Source organism: Silurus aristotelis (assembly GCF_946808225.1).
Source record: "Silurus aristotelis genome assembly, chromosome: 22".
Classification (NCBI taxonomy): Eukaryota; Metazoa; Chordata; class Actinopteri; order Siluriformes; family Siluridae; genus Silurus; species Silurus aristotelis.
This window is the reverse complement of record NC_139595.1, coordinates 15,541,587-15,561,698: the sequence shown is the minus strand read 5'-3', so window position 1 is coordinate 15,561,698 and position 20,112 is coordinate 15,541,587. Positions and strand designations below refer to the sequence as shown.

The 20,112-nt window shown below is 36.5% G+C and overlaps 2 protein-coding genes across 4 annotated transcripts in view; one reads left to right on the top strand and one right to left on the bottom strand.

Annotated features, from left to right (window-relative positions):
• The window catches only part of LOC310717581 (NACHT, LRR and PYD domains-containing protein 1b allele 2), a 31,291-nt gene extending 13,053 nt beyond the window's left edge, over positions 1 to 18,238 (top strand). The window contains exons 3-17 of one of the 3 annotated variants that reach the window (XR_014530872.1): positions 973 to 1,005; positions 1,689 to 1,769; positions 2,800 to 2,835; positions 3,012 to 3,047; positions 5,664 to 5,707; positions 6,753 to 6,805; positions 6,942 to 7,159; positions 8,302 to 8,552; positions 11,666 to 11,800; positions 11,895 to 12,030; positions 12,187 to 12,234; positions 13,145 to 13,216; positions 13,910 to 14,194; positions 15,165 to 15,278; positions 15,356 to 18,238. Coding sequence is in view for 1 of the 3 variants with exons in the window: in XM_083525837.1 (XP_083381963.1) it covers positions 973 to 1,005; positions 1,689 to 1,769; positions 2,800 to 2,835; positions 3,012 to 3,047; positions 5,664 to 5,707; positions 6,753 to 6,805; positions 6,942 to 7,159; positions 8,302 to 8,552; positions 11,666 to 11,800; positions 11,895 to 12,030; positions 12,187 to 12,234; positions 13,145 to 13,216; positions 13,910 to 14,194; positions 15,165 to 15,190 (1,454 nt within the window). In the remaining 2 variants the exon portion in view is untranslated. Of the gene's footprint in view, positions 1 to 972; positions 1,006 to 1,688; positions 1,770 to 2,799; positions 2,836 to 3,011; positions 3,048 to 5,663; positions 5,708 to 6,752; positions 6,806 to 6,941; positions 7,160 to 8,301; positions 8,553 to 11,665; positions 11,801 to 11,894; positions 12,031 to 12,186; positions 12,235 to 13,144; positions 13,217 to 13,909; positions 14,195 to 15,164 lie in introns of all 3 variants that reach the window. The other 2 variants (XR_014530873.1, XM_083525837.1) reach the window with 2 other exon arrangements.
• The window catches only part of nmd3 (NMD3 ribosome export adaptor), a 286,762-nt gene that overhangs the window by 246,287 nt on the left and 20,363 nt on the right, over positions 1 to 20,112 (bottom strand). The window lies entirely within an intron of this gene.

The window sequence follows — 20,112 nt, the reverse complement described above, 5'->3', positions numbered from 1 at the left end:
TGTATTCCCAGAGCCCAAAATCTTCAAACTTTAGGCTTTACCAGTGGCGGCTGGTCATGTTGTAAACCAGGAGGCTAAAATCTAATATTTAGCATAATAGACAATGATGAAATGATTACAGATATTTGTAGCTAAGAAAGTTCTGTCCCCAATGCTGGACTAAATGTCAATATCGAGAGAAAAAATTTAATAGAACCATTCCTTTAGATTTGGATTTGAGCAGTTTGATCCAATTATTATGACTGCAACAATTTCTAACAGGAAATACTATGAATATTTTACTACAATGAATACTGATAAAATGAACTACTACATGTTTTAGATTAGAGGTCAAACGATTCATCGGTTAATCGCCACTAATTGCTGGAACTATCGGCAAAAAACCATGCCACTAGTTTTTCCGGGTTGCGTTATACAGTACGAGAGCGGCCTCTGGAGGTGAATCACTGACGCTATATGTGCTGCTTTTTTGTGGTGTCTTTTCTTATTCATTTTGGATGTAACTGTTTTAATTTATTTGGAGTGTTATTGTTAGTTTTAATATTTATTTATACAATTCAAATATTTATTTTGATTCCATGTAGCACATTTTTATGATTCAGTACTTTTTTTTTCCCTATCCAGTATCCATTTTAAAAAAGGATTTAAAATGTGCATTTTTAAAAAAAATCTGTCGATTATCCACTATCGTTTGACCTCTATTTTAGATTATGTCCTGAATTTTTAGATCATACATTATTCACTTTAGTATTTACAGTGCATTAAACAAAAAGCTCAGGTGGAAAAATTCGATAAACATGTAGCTTGTGCATGATAATGGTTTTATAGAGTTATGTGTGGAGAGGAATGTCATATTGATCCTGTCTTTTTTATAACTTCAGTGTTACACTAATTTAGTCATACAGTGTTTTTTTTCCAATGAATGTCTGGATATGTTCCCTAAATGCTTTATTTATTTTGCCTTCAAAACAGAAAGTCCAACTGACAATGAGTACAGCAGCTCAGGTAAAATATACATTGCCATGTTTGTGTGTGCTCTTGGTTCTTTTCTTAAAGATAAAAATTGAGTAATCTGAATTTTCCTATATTCCTACATTAATAACACATTAGCTTGGCACAATTATGTAATATGCAGTTAGATTTGACAACATATATATATTCATCAAGCATACAGTTTGCCTCTGGTCACATCAAATGCGATTCCCTTCAACGTATTCTAGGTACACACAGAGGATCTTTAACCAAGGTTGCTATGAGTGAGCAAAATCTCCAGGCCAACTACATTCCAAACAGACATGAAACGGAAAAAAGTTGTCCCTGACAACTGTTTTATTATCTGTCCTGCCTGCTGCTTATCATGCAGTAAACATTTTTTCAGAGAGCACATGGAGTTGCATGGTACCTCTGCACTAACTTGTTGCAGTTCCCATATTTGACCACTAGGTGTAGTAATAACTTTATGGAACTACATATGATAGATTAATCAATAGGCTTATATCGCTGTCTCACTCGTCCTAATGGACGAGCCATAACTTTCTATCCTCTGTTTAAGACATTGACAAGGTTAATGAACCCCAGTTATCAGTTTGTTAATGACGTTAATGCATTTTAATGAACACGAGGTGAGTTTAAATTGAGATTTTGCTTCCAGCTTAATCAATGCTTTGTTTTTTTTTTTTTTTATTTAGAAAGTGCAGAATCGTCATCCGAAGAGAGCGAGGATGAAGAAGAGGGGGAAGAACAGGAAGAGGAAAATCAGGAGGATCTAGGTTTGGATATAGACCATCTTTTCTATGTAGTTGCACCATCTATTATTATACTGTCACAGGGATGTTAAGATTCACCATTTCGTTACATCAATTTAAAAATGTGTGCATCGAATACAAGTTGCATCGTTTTTAACATACTAGCATCGGTCTAAACTATATTTACTTATTAGTAGAGGCTCTATACTTTTATTATTTAGAAAGTGACCCATAATTTGCGACCGATATTTCATATGCAGATCAATTTCTCGTCGCCAAACGGTTTCTCGAGCGCGTTCTCTCAGCACCGCCGCTGCTACGTGAATATTATGAATCGCAACATTACAGAGACCGAGGCGTGTCCTGAGGGTCACATAGAATGCAGATTAACATGGCAGAGGTAGAGCTGCATCTTCCTGAAGACAGAACAGGAAAAGGTTTTTTATTATTATTTTTTTGCACTTAAAGTCCTGGTCGTGAAAGGGCTATGGATTAGAATCCAGAACGCATTTAAGTAAATTTAGGATTCGCTGTCTGTCTGAAGCAAAGAAATAAAAGCAGAGCATCGTATTTTTTGCCATCGCATCGTATAACGTTGAATCGATTGCGTTGAATCAAACGAGAAACGGATCCCACGGCAACAGGGGTGAATCGCGTCTACTTCAGTTATGGAGATGCACATCCCTGTGCAATTCTATAATATTCTACTTATTATACATCCACAGAACTATTTCAGTTGTTTTCTCTGTTCCATATTATAAAAACATTAAACACAAAAGTACTATAGAACCAAAGAATTGTTTTATATAGAATATTCTAATCAATAACCAATCAGATTTGGGAATTCAGTAGCACTGTATGATTTATCTGATAAAAGGATTGAGTGTTAATAATGTGCAGTCTGTTAATAGAAAGGGAATTTTGTGTTTTTTTTGCCAATATTAAAGGGCATGTGAGTTTGCTAGGATTCAAACATAGGATTTCTTTAATAGCCAGTTGCGATGATAGATTGTTTACCAAACCTGTATGACACGTGTCCTCTTATGCATACCAGAAAACGTGGGATCATGCGCTGAAGGAGTCACTGACGGTAAGAATCAAATGACCTTCTAAACATTTACAGAAGTTAAGCATACTGTAGCCTGAATAGAAGACCTTCATTTTCTGGAAATAGACTCCCAGTTAATAAATAATGTGTCGGCGTTTTGCGATGAGACTCATGATTCATCTCAGTGAGGGGTCGCTGTGCTTTTTTTTTCGTTTCAGGTTCTCGCAAAGAAACCAGAGAAGACACCAGGAATGGTAGTTTCTTTTTCTTACTTCATTGCATAAAAAAAATAAAAAACGTGAACAAGAAATGGCTTGCCAGAGGAAATAATTGTTTGTCGTAATTGATCATTTTCTAATAAAGCTAACAGGAATAGCACGCATTTTTTTTCACGACCGAACTCCAACATCATGAGGAGTTTGGTGTTTGAGTCTGTAAAATTTTCTGCTCAAATGTGGCTACAATGTGGTTCATGATTTCAATCGGAGAAATCTTCTTAACATGATGTTCTTGCTTGTTGTCCTCGTTTGATTGAGTTCTCCTAGTATACAGGATTTGGTTTTTAGATCTGGAGTCTCTCTCTTTTGTAAACCATGGACCATTTTTCCATTTCATTTTGCAGCCTGATACCACGATCATTTAAATTGATTTGTTTTCTTGTTAATCTACACTCAGTAACGGTGAAAACCGAATTCTAGAAATGTCCGTCAATTTGTTTACATAAAAAATACTCAAATATCGCATGTACATCAGTATTCTGACCTTTTATTTTTTGGGTATGACACAAAAAGCTTTGCACACCTGGATTTGGGGGATTTCCCCTCAAGCATGGTCAAGTCGGATCGGGACAGTCGGTGGACAGCCGTTTTTTTAGGTCTCCAGAGATGTTCAATAGGGTTTAAGTCAGGGCTCTGGCTGGCCACTCTAGGGCATTCACATTCAGGAGTTGTCCCTAAGCCACTTCTGTGTTGTCTTGGCTATGTGCTTATGGTCGTTGCCATGCAGGCAGGTAAAACCTTTACCTTCGGCCAAGACCAAAGTCTTGAACGCTGTGAAACAAGACCTCTGTCTCAGTACTTTGCTCCATTCAGCTTTTCCTCAACCCTGACCAGCTGCCATGTCCCTGCTGCAGAAAAACACCCTCACAGCATGATGCTGCCACCACCATGCTTCACTTTTTAGATGGTTTTGGGCAGGTAATGGACGTTACCCCTTTTTCTCCAGATATAATGTTTAGAATTGGGGCCGAACATTTCAATCTAGGTTTCATCAGATCAGGAAATCTTGTTCCACGCAGACTGAGAGTCCTTCTGGTGTCTGTCGGCAAACTCCAAGCGAGCTTTCATGGGTTTTGCACCGAGTACAGGCTTCTGTTTAGCCACTTTAGCCACCATAAAGCCCAGTGAAGGGCCCAGTGATTGGTGAAGGGTCACCTTTCTTATTAAGGCTCTTCTCCCCTGATTGCTCAGTTTTGGTCGAGCGACCATCTTTTGGAAGAGTCCTGGTTGTGCTACATATCTTCCATTTGAGAATTCTGGCAGCCATTGTGCTTTTGGGACTTTTTTTTGTCTAACCTGCCAGAGATCTGTGCCTTGCAACAATCTTGTCTCTGAGCTCTGCAGGCACTTCCTTTGACCTCCTGGCTTGTTTTTTTGTTGTTGCTCTAATCTGCATTGTCAGCTGTGAGGTCTTTTATATAGAGGTGTGCACATGTATCAACAATATCCAGTGAACTTCATTGCTGATCATATTTCTAGGAAAGGAAATCCGAATTACATGCTAGTGTTTTAGAGCTTAAAGCATTACTGTTATTATCGCATTGGCCAGGGATTGGTTTCGAGGCTGCAAGTGTTTATGAGCTGCAGAGAGACTCGGCTGTTCGTGGAAGTAAAAAAAAAAAAAAAAAAGAAACAACTGGACTAAGTGCCACTCATTCAGCATCACACTTTTCTGACTCATCATTGTCAAGGAAATATGGAAATTACCCCAGAGTTGCAGAAAGTTTTGTGTGATCCGGCCTCTCTGATGAGCTCTCTGAGAAAAGGGGAGCCTCCCGACCAGGAAAGGAGTTAGCGCTAATAGAAGTTAGCACTCAAAAACAGATGAAGATGACACTTAAGTCTAGAATCATTTGCAGGCGTTTTATTCTCACTTTATAAGACATTTCCCTTCAGTCCTTCAGTACGTTTAGACACGTCCGTTCTCATAAAATGAAGAGTTCATTAACATGAAATGAAATATCGTCACATCAGATTGTATTAATATTACGTTGCATCCTTCATGATCCTTAAACCGTAAACGGTGGAATATTTTTAATAGGCTAGTGGTTTTGATAGATAGATAGATAGATAGATAGATAGATAGATAGATAGATAGATAGATAGATAGATAGATAGATAGATAGATATCATTGGATTGATTGATTGATTGATTGATTGATTGGTTAATTATACAGACAAAAGTATTGGGACACCTGATTTTTCCAGCCAGATGTGGTTCCTTTCCAAACTGAAATACGCATCTTATAGTTAGTGTATTTTGAAATTGTTAAATAATGATTAGGAAAATGTCGCACAAGCCTTTTCCCCTAAAAAATAAACGGTCCAAGAGGCGAGCACCATGAAGCAGAAACATAAATATGCAGAATCAGGCAGCGAAACAAATCCTTTATCTTGTAATCAGTTAAGCGATTTAATATTTATACAAATGCCATATTGTAATTTTATGCATAATAGCAATATTAACGCAGCGCTTACAGAACGGAGGCTGTATTGTAGGTCTATAAATACTCAAAAACTTCAATTCAAACAGTCAAAGCAATAAATGCTGTTTTGTGCTCTGATCATTCTTTGATTTTGTTTTGTTTTTAGGAGACCACAAGAATCCACTCTGTGAAAAATGTGACAATCTTCAGGTGAGCATGTTTGGATGTTAATAGTGCTTGATGTTTGGTGATTTTGAGACTGTGTATGTTTTTTTTTTTTTCTTTTTTTATCAGACTCATGCAAAACACCTGATCACATACTACCTTACATGCAATTACAAACCCAATTGGCTTATGCACTTTATGTCATGCATTATATGGCTCTGCAGAGTTCAGCTTGTCCATAGCTCACCATTTGACATGATCTGGTTTTATAGTTCACAAATGATCATTTAGATCAGAACCAAAGAAGAAAATGTATGATAAAGTACTAGCCTGTAGACCGTTGCCTTTAAACACCTTCCATACAGCGATTTTTCTTTATATAATTATGCGCTCTATTGCTTTTTTATCATCATTTTATCGATCCCACAGGGAAGATTTCTTTGCATATCCCAGTGATGTAGAAACCCGAGGTCAGAGCGCAGGGTCAGCCATGTTGCAGCACCTCTGGATCACAGAGGGTTAAGGGCCTTGTTCAGGGGCCCAAGTGTGGCAGCTGGGTGATAACAGGGCTTGAACCCCTGACCTTCCGATCAGATAACCCTAACCCTAACCCTAGCACCTTAACCACTGTGCTACCACTTCCATCTCTAAATAAGCAAACATTCCAAAGAGTCAGTAAATATGACCAAACATTTGTGGATTTGTGGACACTTTCCTTTCTTTGGACTTCCTCTTCACTGGAATTTAGAGGCCTCAATCCTTTTCCAGAATTACATTGCTCTTGTACACAAAAGTGAGCTTTGAGTGTCCTACACTGGACTCTGATCTTAACCCCACCGAACACCACCACTGAACAAGCGAAGAACAAAGCGGTATTTTCAACCAGCACATAGTGTATAGGTGTGATGGTCAGGTGTCCACAAGATTATTATCATACAGTGCATTACTCTAGGTAACTAAATTCCACCAGGTTTTTGGCTTTGGGGTTCTGCAGATCAAATAATATATTTATTTAGGATATCATACCATATTTAAAACATGTCCTGGAAACTTATTCTTGCTTTTAAAGCAGTGTTCATTCTCCACACAGAGACCAATCTACCAGCTTGCCACACCGAAAGAAATCTGTGAAAACCGATGGCAGTAAGTCACAGAACATCTTGTTTCCTCTTTTCCATCCTGCTGATTCTTTTTTTGTATCAGTATTTCTTCTCTAAACAATAGTCCTTCATTTAAATCAGGTTCAGTCCGAAACTTGAATTATCTGCGAAATCGCCAGGTTGATGCTGGAGGATGAGGGAGTGTACGAGTGCGCAGAGACAGGCCTGGTGTTCGAGGTGTCACAGAGGGTCCGGATCCGCTACCGCGTCCTTTCCTGGAGCAAGTACGGCACATTCCTGAAAGACTCATGGAAGTTTGCCGGGCCCATATTCGACGTGGATTGCGATCCTTCCATCCTCAAGTCCATACAGTTTCCTCATTCGCTCTGCCTGGCAGGTAGAGCGACATTATATACAGTAATTTGCAGTCCGCTTTCTAATTCTACACATTTATCTATTAAGGCTGAGCGCAGTCATAACGATGATCTGTTTAATGTCAGAAAAATGAAAAATGTTGGTTGGCAATAAAATATGAAGCTGATATTAACATATATATATTAACATTGCATTACCATTGCTGGTTTAAGAAATATGTATATTTAAAGGAATAAAACATGCTGAACATAGTATTTTTCAGTTTCATGCCACAATTTATATAAGCACATAACAGACCATGTTGTTATATGATGCAGCACAATTCTTTACACCGATTGCCAGTAACCCACGAGTGGATTATTCTGCGTATTGACCACAGGAAATGTTCCATTTATTAATAAGTAACAAGTTTTAAATGTTGACAGTTACAACAAATAATGCGGAATGTCCAAAAGACGAGTTTCTGTTTTCACTTGCAATATACAGTGTTATTTCCTCACCAGTCACCACCTCTCTCTCTCTCTCTCTCTCTCTCTCTCTCTCTCTCTCTCTCTCTCTCTCTCTCTCTCTCTCTCTCTCTCTCTCTCTCTTTCTCTCTCTCTCTCTCTCTCTCTCTCTCTCTCTTTCTGTTTCTCTCTCTCGCTCTCTCCTTTACACACATACACACAAGTGACTCATAGGCTATACGAAGCAATTGCTACACAAATACATGTGTAGTAGCTGTTTCTACAGAGATATTATCTCAGTCGAGCACAATAATATTAACCTGTCGCTCATGTCACAACCATGTTGTTGTTATGCTGCACACCTTCTGACCAATCAGATTCAAGCAATCAATAAATGAAATCGATTTACTCATTTAAGAATGATGTCATACTTATTGTCAATTTCTATATACATTTTTATTTTGTTTTGTATATTTTTTTATGTTAATGCTAAAGTCAATTTTTTCACTCCTTGGAATGTAGAAAAAATTAAGAATTCAGATGCGTGGTGATTATCATGCTAATGTCTACACTTGTTAAGCATTGTGTAACAACAGTCATTGCTTTTTTCTGAAACGTGAGCGGAGCAACAATGCTAATATAAAGGAAAAAAACGGCTTTAAAAATCTCAGAATGTTCCGTCTGTTTCAGCTTTTAACTCTCTTTTTCGTCACATCAGATGAGGACAACGAGGTCAAATTCAGCGTCTTACACGTGAAGGACCACCAAGGCCTCATCGAGCCTTCTGTCGATCACTCGCGCAGCCATATAAAGTGGAACGTCTCGTCTCTGTCTCCCGTGGGCCCGGTCGTGCAGACATCCAAGCCAGCCGAGCACCACGGAGTTGTCCAGGTCTATAAAGAAGTGGGCCAGCAGGACTTGTACTCGTTCAGGGTCTACCTTGCTACCAACAATGAATCTGACATCGCTGTAAGTATAGTACAGTATAATTATTTTCATTTTAAAAACAGGATCATCATGGGACCACTTCCTGTATGCATAATGCATTATAGCTACATTTATAACATGTTTATAGCAGAGCTCACAACATCATCAAGGATTCTGCACATCCCAGTCACAAACTGTTTAACCTTCTATCTATCTATCTATCTATCTATCTATCTATCTATCTATCTATCTATCTATCTATCTATCTATCTATCTATCTATCTATCTATCTATCTATCTATCTATCCATCCATCCATCCATCCATCCATCCATCCATCCATCCATCCATCCATCCATCCATCCATCTAATCAATACTTATAGAACCCGAATACTACCATATTTATATCACGTATACTATATTATAGTGTCAAACACATGTATACGGTGAATGATTATAGATCATTATAGTTTCATGTATAACACTTTATAAAGCTGCGGAATATAATGAACATACTGTTTCTAAGTCAGGTAAAACATTGCACAAATATTCATAAAGGATCATTAAAAAGACACAGATACTATATCAGATCCTGTGTTATACATCATATCAGCATATGCACTCACATTTTAATGCTGGATTCTCTTAATACATTGTCGTTTCTCAGCTAATGCATCATTGTATGCTCAGATTACGTAGGATATTGTCGATATAGTGAATTTTTCTGGAAGTCTTTAGTGTCAGTCAGAGGTAAAGTTTGAATGGAGGTCCTTACAGGTTTTAAACTGGATGCAAAGTAGTGGGGGATATAATTGCTAGAACATGATGTAACCAGTTTTGTAGATGTTCCATGAAATGCTGTATTAACAGATTCCAAACTTTCTTTAATTAATAAGAAAAATAAAATAACTGATGGTCATTTTCTGTGGTTTAAGCAAAACAAAAACACCTCGCATGTGCTATTACTGGGAATTGAAGACCTTCAGGAGGTTTAGGTATCTCTGCTTTGAGCCAGCCTATATTCGATTGTCTACTTGTAACTGCATGCATTACATACACTATATGGACAAAAGTATTGGGACACCTGACTTTTCCCACCATATGTGTTTTTTCTCTGAACTGTTACCACAAAGTTGGAGGCACACAGGTGTATTGGATGTCGTTGGATGCGATAGCAAGAAATCTTCCCTTTACTTAAACTAGAAGACCCAAACCTGTCTAAGCATGACAATGCCCCAGTGCACAAAGCTATGAAGATATGATTTCCAGCTCTGACCACAACTCTATTAAACACTTTTGGGATTAATTGGAACACTGACCGAACCCCAGGCCTCCTCACCTCCTCACCTACATCATGCCTGAATGAGCACAAATCTCCATAATCACACTCCAAAATCTAGTAGAACATCTTCTCAGAAGAGTGGAGTTTATAATAACAGCAAATGAAGTGTGGAAAGGGATGTACAAAAAGCACATACGAATCAGGTGTCTACAAACTATTGTGCGTATATCCAGGTGTCCACAACTATTGTCCATATATGTGAGCATTAATGGATACTATGATAAGATTTGTCAGGTATGTTACCGTTATAATGACACAATGACAGAAACTGTAATAGTTCTGGAGGTTGTAGGATAAATGCTGTAATGCGTAAGTGGTAGACGTTTAAAAGGTTTTTTCCTGCATTTATGTTTACTGAAAGTGTTGCATAATCCTGGAGCAGTGATGAAACAGTGCATGTAGAAACCTCAGTTTGTGTTAACGTAAAACCATTAGATAGTGTCGTTAATGCATTGGTAGTTTTAGATCCGCTTTTAGAGCTGGGTAGTGCATGCGTGTGTGTGGGTGCGTGTGTGTGGGTGTTGGTGTGTGGGTGTGTGGTCTGGACCAGACAAGTGGGAGATACTACTATGCACGTTTTTTTTTTGTGTGTGTTTTTTAACTTACTTGTGTGTGTTTCTAATTTTTCACAATTAACACTAAATAAATAAGTAAAACAAAACACAAGACACAGAACTACACAAACTAGCAGGGGCACGCTTAGACAATGTAAAAGAAAATAAAAAAAAATTATAGATTATAAATACAGAAAAAAAAACCCCGCATCATTTGATGTGGATCATGTTTTTAATTCATTATAAATTTTTTTTGATTTTTCTCAAAATAAAATGCTAAATTTCCAAAAGCATTCTCTTGCCTCACGCTGAGTCAGCAGTTTGCCCTAGATTTTGAACCAACTACTGAAATGACACTGTCAGATTCGATCAACTATCCCAGTATGACACATCCTACTTCGTGAATGAATTTGTCAAAACGCTTGTGTACATTTTAGCTTGCGGGTAAATTCGTCTGATTATCATAAACCCTGTAAAACCGCAGATCGTCAGTGTGGTATGAAACTCACATACTATGTGCGTGTTTTTTTTTTTTTTTTTTTTTTTTTTACGTCTGCAACCATCTAGGGTGATGCAGACTTGTGGTCACTGTGTCAGTCTGCGTTGTTCAAAACTTGGCTTGGCTAAGAACAAAAGGAATCTCTGTAGATATTTTGATCAAATGATAGTGTACTGATATTGTCTGAGTGGGTTATGAATAGCAGCGCTCCTTCTCCGAGGTTTCAAAGTCTTAGAACTTTTGCTTGACTGATTGTATAGAGAAAATTGCCCTAATACACTAAATACTGCACTTTAATTCGCGTTATAGCAGCAAGAAAGGGTTGTTTTTGTTCAGCAGTCTCATTCGAGTAACAGCGTTAGCTCTGACACTGAAAACTCTTTCCAAAAAATCCCAAAATTAACACCTCCCCAAAGAAAATTTCATAACATCCAAAACAAAATAACTTTCTTAATCAATTTTTGTGGCGCATGTTAATAAAAGCCCATTGATTTTGCACTGCTGTCAAAGCTACGGTTCTAAAATGTCAAAACCTTCTGACCAATCAGAATCAATCATTGCTGTAGTCAATATATTTACAAACTATTCCATTTTGGCAGAGGCCCTTATCCATTGAATTTAGCAGTTGAGGGTCTTGCTCGAGGGCCCTTCAGTGGCAGCTTGGTGGTACTGGGATTTGACCTTCTGATCCAAAGTCCAAAGTCTTAAGCATTGTACTACCTCCAGATCTAACTCTAACTATCTTTTGTCTCTCTCACAGGACATTAAAAAGGAGATTAGGAGCGCAAGGAAGAAATACATGAAGATCGAAAAGCCTCCGCAGTGCCAGAAGCTGCTGGAGGAGAACAAGAAGTACCGCCTGGTCAGTGAGCCCCAGGGGGACATCACGCCAGAGGTGAGTCTCAATGCAAAAAGCAATGCAGCAAAAGTGATTTTACGTAACACATTCAGTATATATACATACGTTTTTTGGTCTTCTGTCTCTGCAGGACATCCAGTTCACAGTGGCTGTGGTAAAGATAAAGGGTTACTTTGAGGCGTTCTTCGAGCAGCGTCCTCCGTTTAAGCTCTTACTGATTGAAGCAGAGTCAGAGCAAAGTGTGTGGTCGGCTACCATTCGAGAAGGTAAGGGCAAAAAGGAAATGAGGAGGATTTTTTAATGCCCAATTCAGATTATTAAAATAATCTCTGTTTAAGTGACATAATTTAATGATGTAAGCAGTTTCATGTTTTTGATGTTGACAAAGTTTTGTAATAACTAGACTACTCGGTCTGTTACAGGAGACTGTGTGGAGAATACTGTTGAAAGAAGCCGAAGTCGATCATGCAGTAAGTATAGTGTGTGAAATAAAAAGTAAAACAGAATGTAATGATTTGCACTAGAAGAAAGCCATATTTTATTTGCACTAGAGCATAGAAAACATGTCAAATGTTATCAATTATATTAAATTAGAAATGTTTCATTTTGAGGAAATAATGAAGTAATTTTGAATTTGATGGCTATAACACGTCTCAAAAAAGTTGTAAAAAATTAAGTGTTAGTAAATAATAAACAGTTGGAAAAACATTTAGCAAATAATGAGGCTAATAGACAACAAGTCAGTAAGATGATTGGATATAAACAGTGTATCTTAGAGAGGCAGAGTCTCTCAGAAGTAAAGATGTTTAGAGATTCACCAATCTGTGAAAGACCGTGTCTACAAATTATGGAATAATTTCACAATGATGTTCCTCAACATAAAATTGCAGAACAGTTGAATATTCTATATTGCGCAAAATCAATATTGGATGCCTTATTGCAGCACTGCATTATTATGTAATGGAAATCACAGCATGGGCCCATTAACACTTCAAGAAATCATTGTCTCTAAACACAATTTGCCATTTTATCCACAATTCCGGATTAAATCTCTATCATGCAAAAAAGAAGGCATGCATGAACATGATCCAGAAACACTCCCATCCTCTCTGGACCAAAGCTCATTATAATCTGTTGAGGAAAATTTCTGTGTTCACAAGAATTGAAATTGTAATTTATTTTTTGGAAACTATTGATACCACGTCCTCCGGACTAAAGAGGAGAGGGACTATCCGACTTGTTATCAGCGCTCGGTTCAAAAAGGCTATTTGCAAATCATTGCATTCTGTTTTTATTTTTTTGGACAGTGTCTCACCTTTTTTTGGAATTGGGTTGTAATTAAGAATGGACTGATGTCTTTTTTTGGGACATTCATGACAGGTCGGAAGCGAAAATCCAGCGTGACAGAAGCCGAGCCAAACAATAAACGATTTCGCTTGTGTGATGAACCAGGTGATGATTGAATTCTTTTTTTTTTCTTTTTTTTTCTTTATCAATAATTTTTTATCAATAATCGCTTCTTGATGTCAGAATTACACACTGTGGAGCTGAATAGTATTATGGGTTAAGCACCACGTTGCAACATAGTTCTTCTTCCTAATTTTCTTATAGGTTGTCTATGACAATCCATAGAATTCTCTGGTAAAACATTTGGCACAGTGATTAGGAAGTTCTACAAAACATTCTGAGATATGGCACACATCATCTATAGACCGACCTGGACGTCTCTCAGCAAAGCTGTAAAGCAGGAAGTGGGGCATATCTCTGCAAAACTTTGCACACTGATACAAAACTTTGTAGGCAGGACCTTGACCTAAGGATATGCAACAAAGAATTTTGCCTCCAAAGATCTCCTCAGATTTGAGTCACTTCTTCTTTAAACTCTGCTGCCCATTTTGTAATGTAGACCATTATTCTCACAGTCAGAGAACTGAACCATTGTCACTGTTAAAACATACACATAATGAGTGAAACTACAAATCCCTTTCCTCTGTTTTCAGTTAAAGTACATCTGTGAACATGCGCCTGGTGTCCTGGTGCTTGCCCCCCCCCCCCCCCCCCCAGCTTTATTTGTATTTATACTCCTATACTTTGAATTTGACTTTTGCATTAAATACAGCTAAATTATTATTTTTTTCCTCTCAGATGGTGTGAGAACAAAAGAGGCAGACATGAGCGATCAGCAGCTGATGCAGGTGGCCAAATGCATGGGAATTGAAAGGAATGTTGTGGCTATCCTTTATCTGGGCCTTACCAAACAGGACGTCGAGGAGATTGAGATGAAAACTAAGTCTGGCCAGGTCATGGTGAATTTCAACATACTGGATCGCTGGAGGAGTCGACAATCTAAAGGAAAGGCCAAAGTCATGCAGCTCTATGAGGCACTAAGCAAGGAAGATGTACCCAGAGAGGTCATCGGTTGCCTCGAAGGTTGGTGTATACAGGACTGGTCCACTCCGTTCAGAGAGGATCTCACATGCACACTCTCATACAATATGCAGTATATTCACACATGAATGGTATTGCTGAATGCAAAAGAAATGATGGTATGATAACCATCCAAATCAGTTTTAAGGAAAATATATATTCTATATACAGATGAACAAATGTGGACAAATATTTTGTACCCCTGCATGAAAAATTATTTATTTATTTATTATTATTATTATTTTTTGGACAAATCCATAATTTGATATTGAATTGAAATCAGACAATGTGTTTGGTTTGTGAATATAATTAATGTATTAAATTCATTATTAATGTATAATATTAAATAATAAAAGAAGGATAAAAAGATGGGGTGAAGTAGTCATTGCCAACAAGTGCTTTCCATTACATTGGGCACTTATTAACAGTTATTCAGAGAAATATTTTATTTAATTTTTGTATAATGGAGGGATCTTATCAAATTTGTCCACAACTGTATAAGCAGCATAAGGCCAGCCTTTGCAAGATATGCACATGCATATCGTTTTCATATGGCTTTCTTTAAAAAAAATTATAATAAAAATTCCCATGCAGTTTTGCACATTTGCAGACATTAACATTCTGGATATTTTAGAAAAGAACTTGTTTATATTGTCCATTGTTTTTATTAAATGTAGTGGGTGGTCATTAAAGAGCAATAAATTGGGTAATAGCGTTTACTTTTGCTCACATGGGTTTATCTGTAGGTGTTTTCTTCCACTAGGAATAAACACCGGGGACAATTATTAGTTTTATTATTAGTAATTTGATTGCTATTACTAATTCTTCTACTACTACTACTAATAATAATACAAATAATTGTTTCAAACATGCACAAGATTACAATGTGGTAAGGAGATGTAGGAAATGATGCCCTCAGCATATTTTCTTTGTGTATATGAATATTGTACTGTTTTTGTCTTCCTTCCCACAGACATGCTACAAGAGTCCCCTACATAATTGCAGAACCTTTTCTTAGATGGATGTACTTCTGGACTTTGTAGATCATCTCAGCCTTGCATTCTGGACCCCTCAGGTTTAAGACTGTGTATCTCCCAGGGTCTGTCCTATTCCAGAATTATTCTCTTTCTTTTTTTTTTCTGACAAAATCCAAAAAATTCATAGACCCATTTAGACTATTAGTTTTTTTATCAAAGGGAAAATGCAGGCCAGTTACATTCATGCTTTTACGAGGTACAGATGAAGGCAAGTAAACGATAATAATAATAATAATTATTATTATTATAATAATAATAATGTGGTGCTGCATGCTACACAATGAGAGCATTGCTCTATATTTACTTGAGTCTAGGTTCTATATCCCTGCAGACTTGACTGCGTAAAAATATGTCCAGTTTTATTTTTGATACAAGTTCAATTTTCTATCATGTTTTCTTCACGGCTTTATTCCAACCACTCAAAACATTGTGTTGACTCAGAGGAACGCTTAAAAATGTTTACTTGTTCGGCTTGTGAATCATTCGGACCAATTTGTTTTTCACTGTGTATTGCATGTGTTGTTTTTTTTTGTTTTTTTTAAAGGCAGCAAAAAAAGCTTATAGGAGAAAAATGAGTAACGCTTTCTGTGAAGGTTATATGGCATTACATAAATGATTATTTTTTTGGGTTCGTACTTTTAAAATACTGTACGTTACGGTATGTTGTAATTATTGGTTATTATATATATCACCAGTATATTTGTTTATATAATGAGATAAGTTGCAACATTTCCAAATAGATAGCTATGAAGAATCATAATTTTCATAATTAAGCATCATACACTATATGGACAAAAGTTTGTGGACACCTGATCATAAGATTTGTATGTGCTCTTTGAACAACCCGTTCCATATTTAGTCCCAATTTGCCGTTATAATAACTTCCACGCTTTAGTTGTGGAGATTCTTTCTGAATTAGCCACAAGGGCATTAGTGAAATCAGGTGCTGATGTAGCGTGAGGAGACCTTGGGTTCTAGTTCTTTCCAATGCTGTTCAGTAGGGTTGAGATTAGTGCTCTATAGCAGACTACTAAAGATCTTATATACTTCAAACCAAAGCATATCTTCACAAATCTGGCTTTACAATACTGGAACAGGTTTGAGTCTCCTGCAGCATCCAGAGACGTCTTACACAATTGTGTGCTTTAAATTTTGTGGTAACAGTTTGGAGAAGAATCACATATGAATAGAAAGTCAGGTCTCCCAATACTTTTGCCATATACAGTATGTATGCTGCTTCATGAATGCATTATATGTTTATATGAATGATTTTGTAGTTTCATTTCAATGGCCTTCACAGAAAAGTTTTACCTCAGTTTTTTCTTTTTTTTTAAGTCATTTCTGTGTACTGTAAATATAAATTGTATTTTTTCAGGTCTATGTATAAATTTGCTAGTGTATATTTAGAATTTTTTTGTGTGAAATATGTAAAGAAGGATCCATAGACTGATTACTGCTGTGCAGTCTGATCTCAGATCACGGAAATCACAGATTGCACCTGGTTTATTTGAATCATGTAAGTGAAAGGTGGTAGAAGATTTGTCTCTATATTAGGGCTTATAATTCATTCATTCATTCATTCATTCTTGAGTTAATCCCAGGAATACGGACAAAACGGGACGCCGGTTATTGCAAATCATCACGTTTACACATACGCCACTTACGGCATTTTCCGCATCGCCAGTCCAGCTTGTTTTGGGGTTGGGAGGAAACCGTAAAAAACACAAAAAAAACGTAGGCACAGGGAGAAAATAAATGCTGAAACGGAGCTGTAAGGCTGCAACACTAAAGGCTTTTAATTGTCGGAGTCACTATACCAAGAATTGTAGTCTCGGTGTACAGTCATTCGAGGAAATCCATTCACATCAACCTCACATCACATAAAATCAGAGAAAGGGAAACCAGAAGCAAATTTAAAAGCCATTGCTGTGTTCAAAGTGGTATAATTGTACTGTAAAGTGGTATGTCCTAACATACTCATTATATAGTGCATACTATTCCTCATATTAGTATGCAACATTCCAGCATTATTTTATAAACCACACAACGATATAGCACCCTACTCATCGAATTCCCTAGTAACGAATTCCCCGTTCTGCCAAGAACACTGTGAGAGAACTTTAAGGTGGTACGGGTTTTTATACTTGATTAAATCCATGGGATGCAATTTTGAATACCTTAAAAGCCCAAGCACTGAACTAAAGCCATAGCAAAATTAAGAAAATACCAAAGTTTAGTACTGATAGTAATAATAATCATGGTGTGTGTTCTGGGTGTTTAAGTTCAAGCAGCCAGGGTGATTCTGTTTACCATTTTTCAGAAAACCTTCACATGAGTATTCACATATGGAGGATCAGTCCATTAACATTAAATACATGGGACAAAACAATTTGGGGACATCGTTATATTGGAAAAATATATCATGAATGACTAGCTGGTGTGAGTTACTTTTTTTCTCCTGAATTGTTCTATAATTGCGTTTGTTTGTCTGTAAACCACGTTTCAATTTTTAGAACTTTTTAGGTTCCTTTAGTTTGCAAGATACACTATATAGACAAGTGACACCTGACCAAAAGATGTGATTTTTGAACATCCCATTCCACATTCAGGTCACATTTGCTGTTATAATACATAAACTGTGGTAAATTTTGGGATAGAACCACAATTGTCTGGAAAAATACTTTTGTCTATATAGTGTAGTAGTCTACATGAACCCTTTACCTGCTTTATTTTAAAGCAACAGAATGATAAGGTTCTGTCTGATCATACTGTGAATTTAAGATCTTGAGCCATACATTTCTATAAGGTCATTTTTCAATGTTTAACATTTTGTTATGCTTGTGAATCTTCCGTGCAAACAACATATATTTAATTCGTTTGCTAAAAAGTCAGACAGAATCTTAAAATTCCAAAGTCTGTTGAATGCAGTTAAATAGTTTTTCATTTGTAACATTTTTTCATTTTGTATCTACCGTAAAACACAAATGAATGAATAAACATGAAAAAACCTAAGTAGTTCTGTGTTCATGTGTTTTATACTGTACACCAGAGGTGGGAAGTAACGAAGTACAAATACTTCTTACTGTACTTAAGTAGATTTTTCTGGTATCAGTACTTTACTCCACTATTTATTTTTCCTTTTACTCATTACATTTTTACACAAATATCTGTACTTTTTCTTACATTTTCAAAACAGACTCGTTACTTTAGTTTTAATCCATTGATTTGGTGAAATTATTATTATTATTTTTTTACTGCCGATTTCAGCCGAACAACTGATTTCCTGTTACTGCGCGTTCAATCCACTGGTGTATAAAGTACGGACTCTCACTCACCACAGAAGGCAGTAAGAAGTTTGGGGTTAACGTGGATGAGACAGAGGGAGTCAGTGATAGAAACATGACTGAGAACAGACACATTCCTGATCATCATCATCTTTTCTCTGCTTGTGTTCTATATGTGGATCTTCAGCCTGCACACATTCATTAGGTAACAACATTTTTAATTCTTTTGGATTGATATATATATATATATATATATATATATATATATATATATATATATATATATATATATATATATATATATATATATATATATATATATATATATATTGGCTGTCAAAATTAAAATTATTTTAAATGGCACAAAATTTTTTCCTTTCTTTACTTAGATATAAAATAAATAAATTAACTCCAGATGAAAATATTTTTAATCAGTAAACTTTTGTTTTATTTCTGAGTCTCAAATCAAACACCAAAATCCACCATGATTCTCACAATTAACCCTCTGGGTGGCGTTTTGTGGGTTTTTCCCTCATAATGGCGACACAAACTTAAATTACTGTCTTTATTGATCGTACAGATAAAAACAATACATCATTCAAATCTGTAAAATGGCTATAATTATATAATTATATATATATATATATATATATATATATATATATATATATATATATATAAGCTTCCTGACTTGACTTGTAAAGGTGCAGTCTCTCTCATTAACTGTCCGTGTGGAAACATAGCAAAGGCTCTAAATGATGTCCACACGTCTCTGCACTGATATAGCCTTTATATTTAATCACTGTACATATGCTTACATACATATCACATGCTGTACATATGATACATGTTTAACAACTCAAAGCTGCCAGTTTTGGGCACCTGAGCAAGCCCTTAACTCACTACTGCTCATTTAGTAAATGAGATCATTAAGAGTCGCTCGGGATAAACAATTCCAACAGGAAGTGGCTATATCTCGCTATCTTTGTCTCTCTATTTTCTCTATCTAATTGTCTCTGTGTCTCTTTTAGTAAATGTCTCTGTCTCACTGTATATGTCTCTCTCTTGCTGTCTCTCTATTTGTTTCTCACTCTTTCTAAAGCTGTGTCTGTGTCTCTTTGTCTTTGTCTCTGTCTTTCCTGCTTATTTACATGTCTAACAAAGTTTTGAGTTTTGAAGTCATGCCATTAGTGATCTATAAGAAGTTTTTATAAACAGAACAATGAAAGATCATTAAAATTGGTTCCTAGCAAATCATGGTATATCAGTGGTGCAGGTGTTGGAGATGTGGTTCTTGTACCTGAGTCACTTCTCATAGACTTCGAGTTACTGAGAGAATGTACAGGAAGGAGAAGTTTTGACCCTCTACCATCATGATCTAAGAGAAAACACTGGTCTACTAACTATAGAAAAGCCAAGAGTCCAATAAGCAAAGGCTTGTTTGCCTCTCCTGTGTTAGTGTAATGTTTAGTGAAGTGGTCGCTGCTATCTGACTCACCTGGGTTCGATTCCTACCCCTTAGATTTCCTTTAAATTGTTAAAAGGTTTTTTTTAAAAAAAACAGAAAAGGTCCTAAAAATCAGGTTCTTGCAGGAGATCC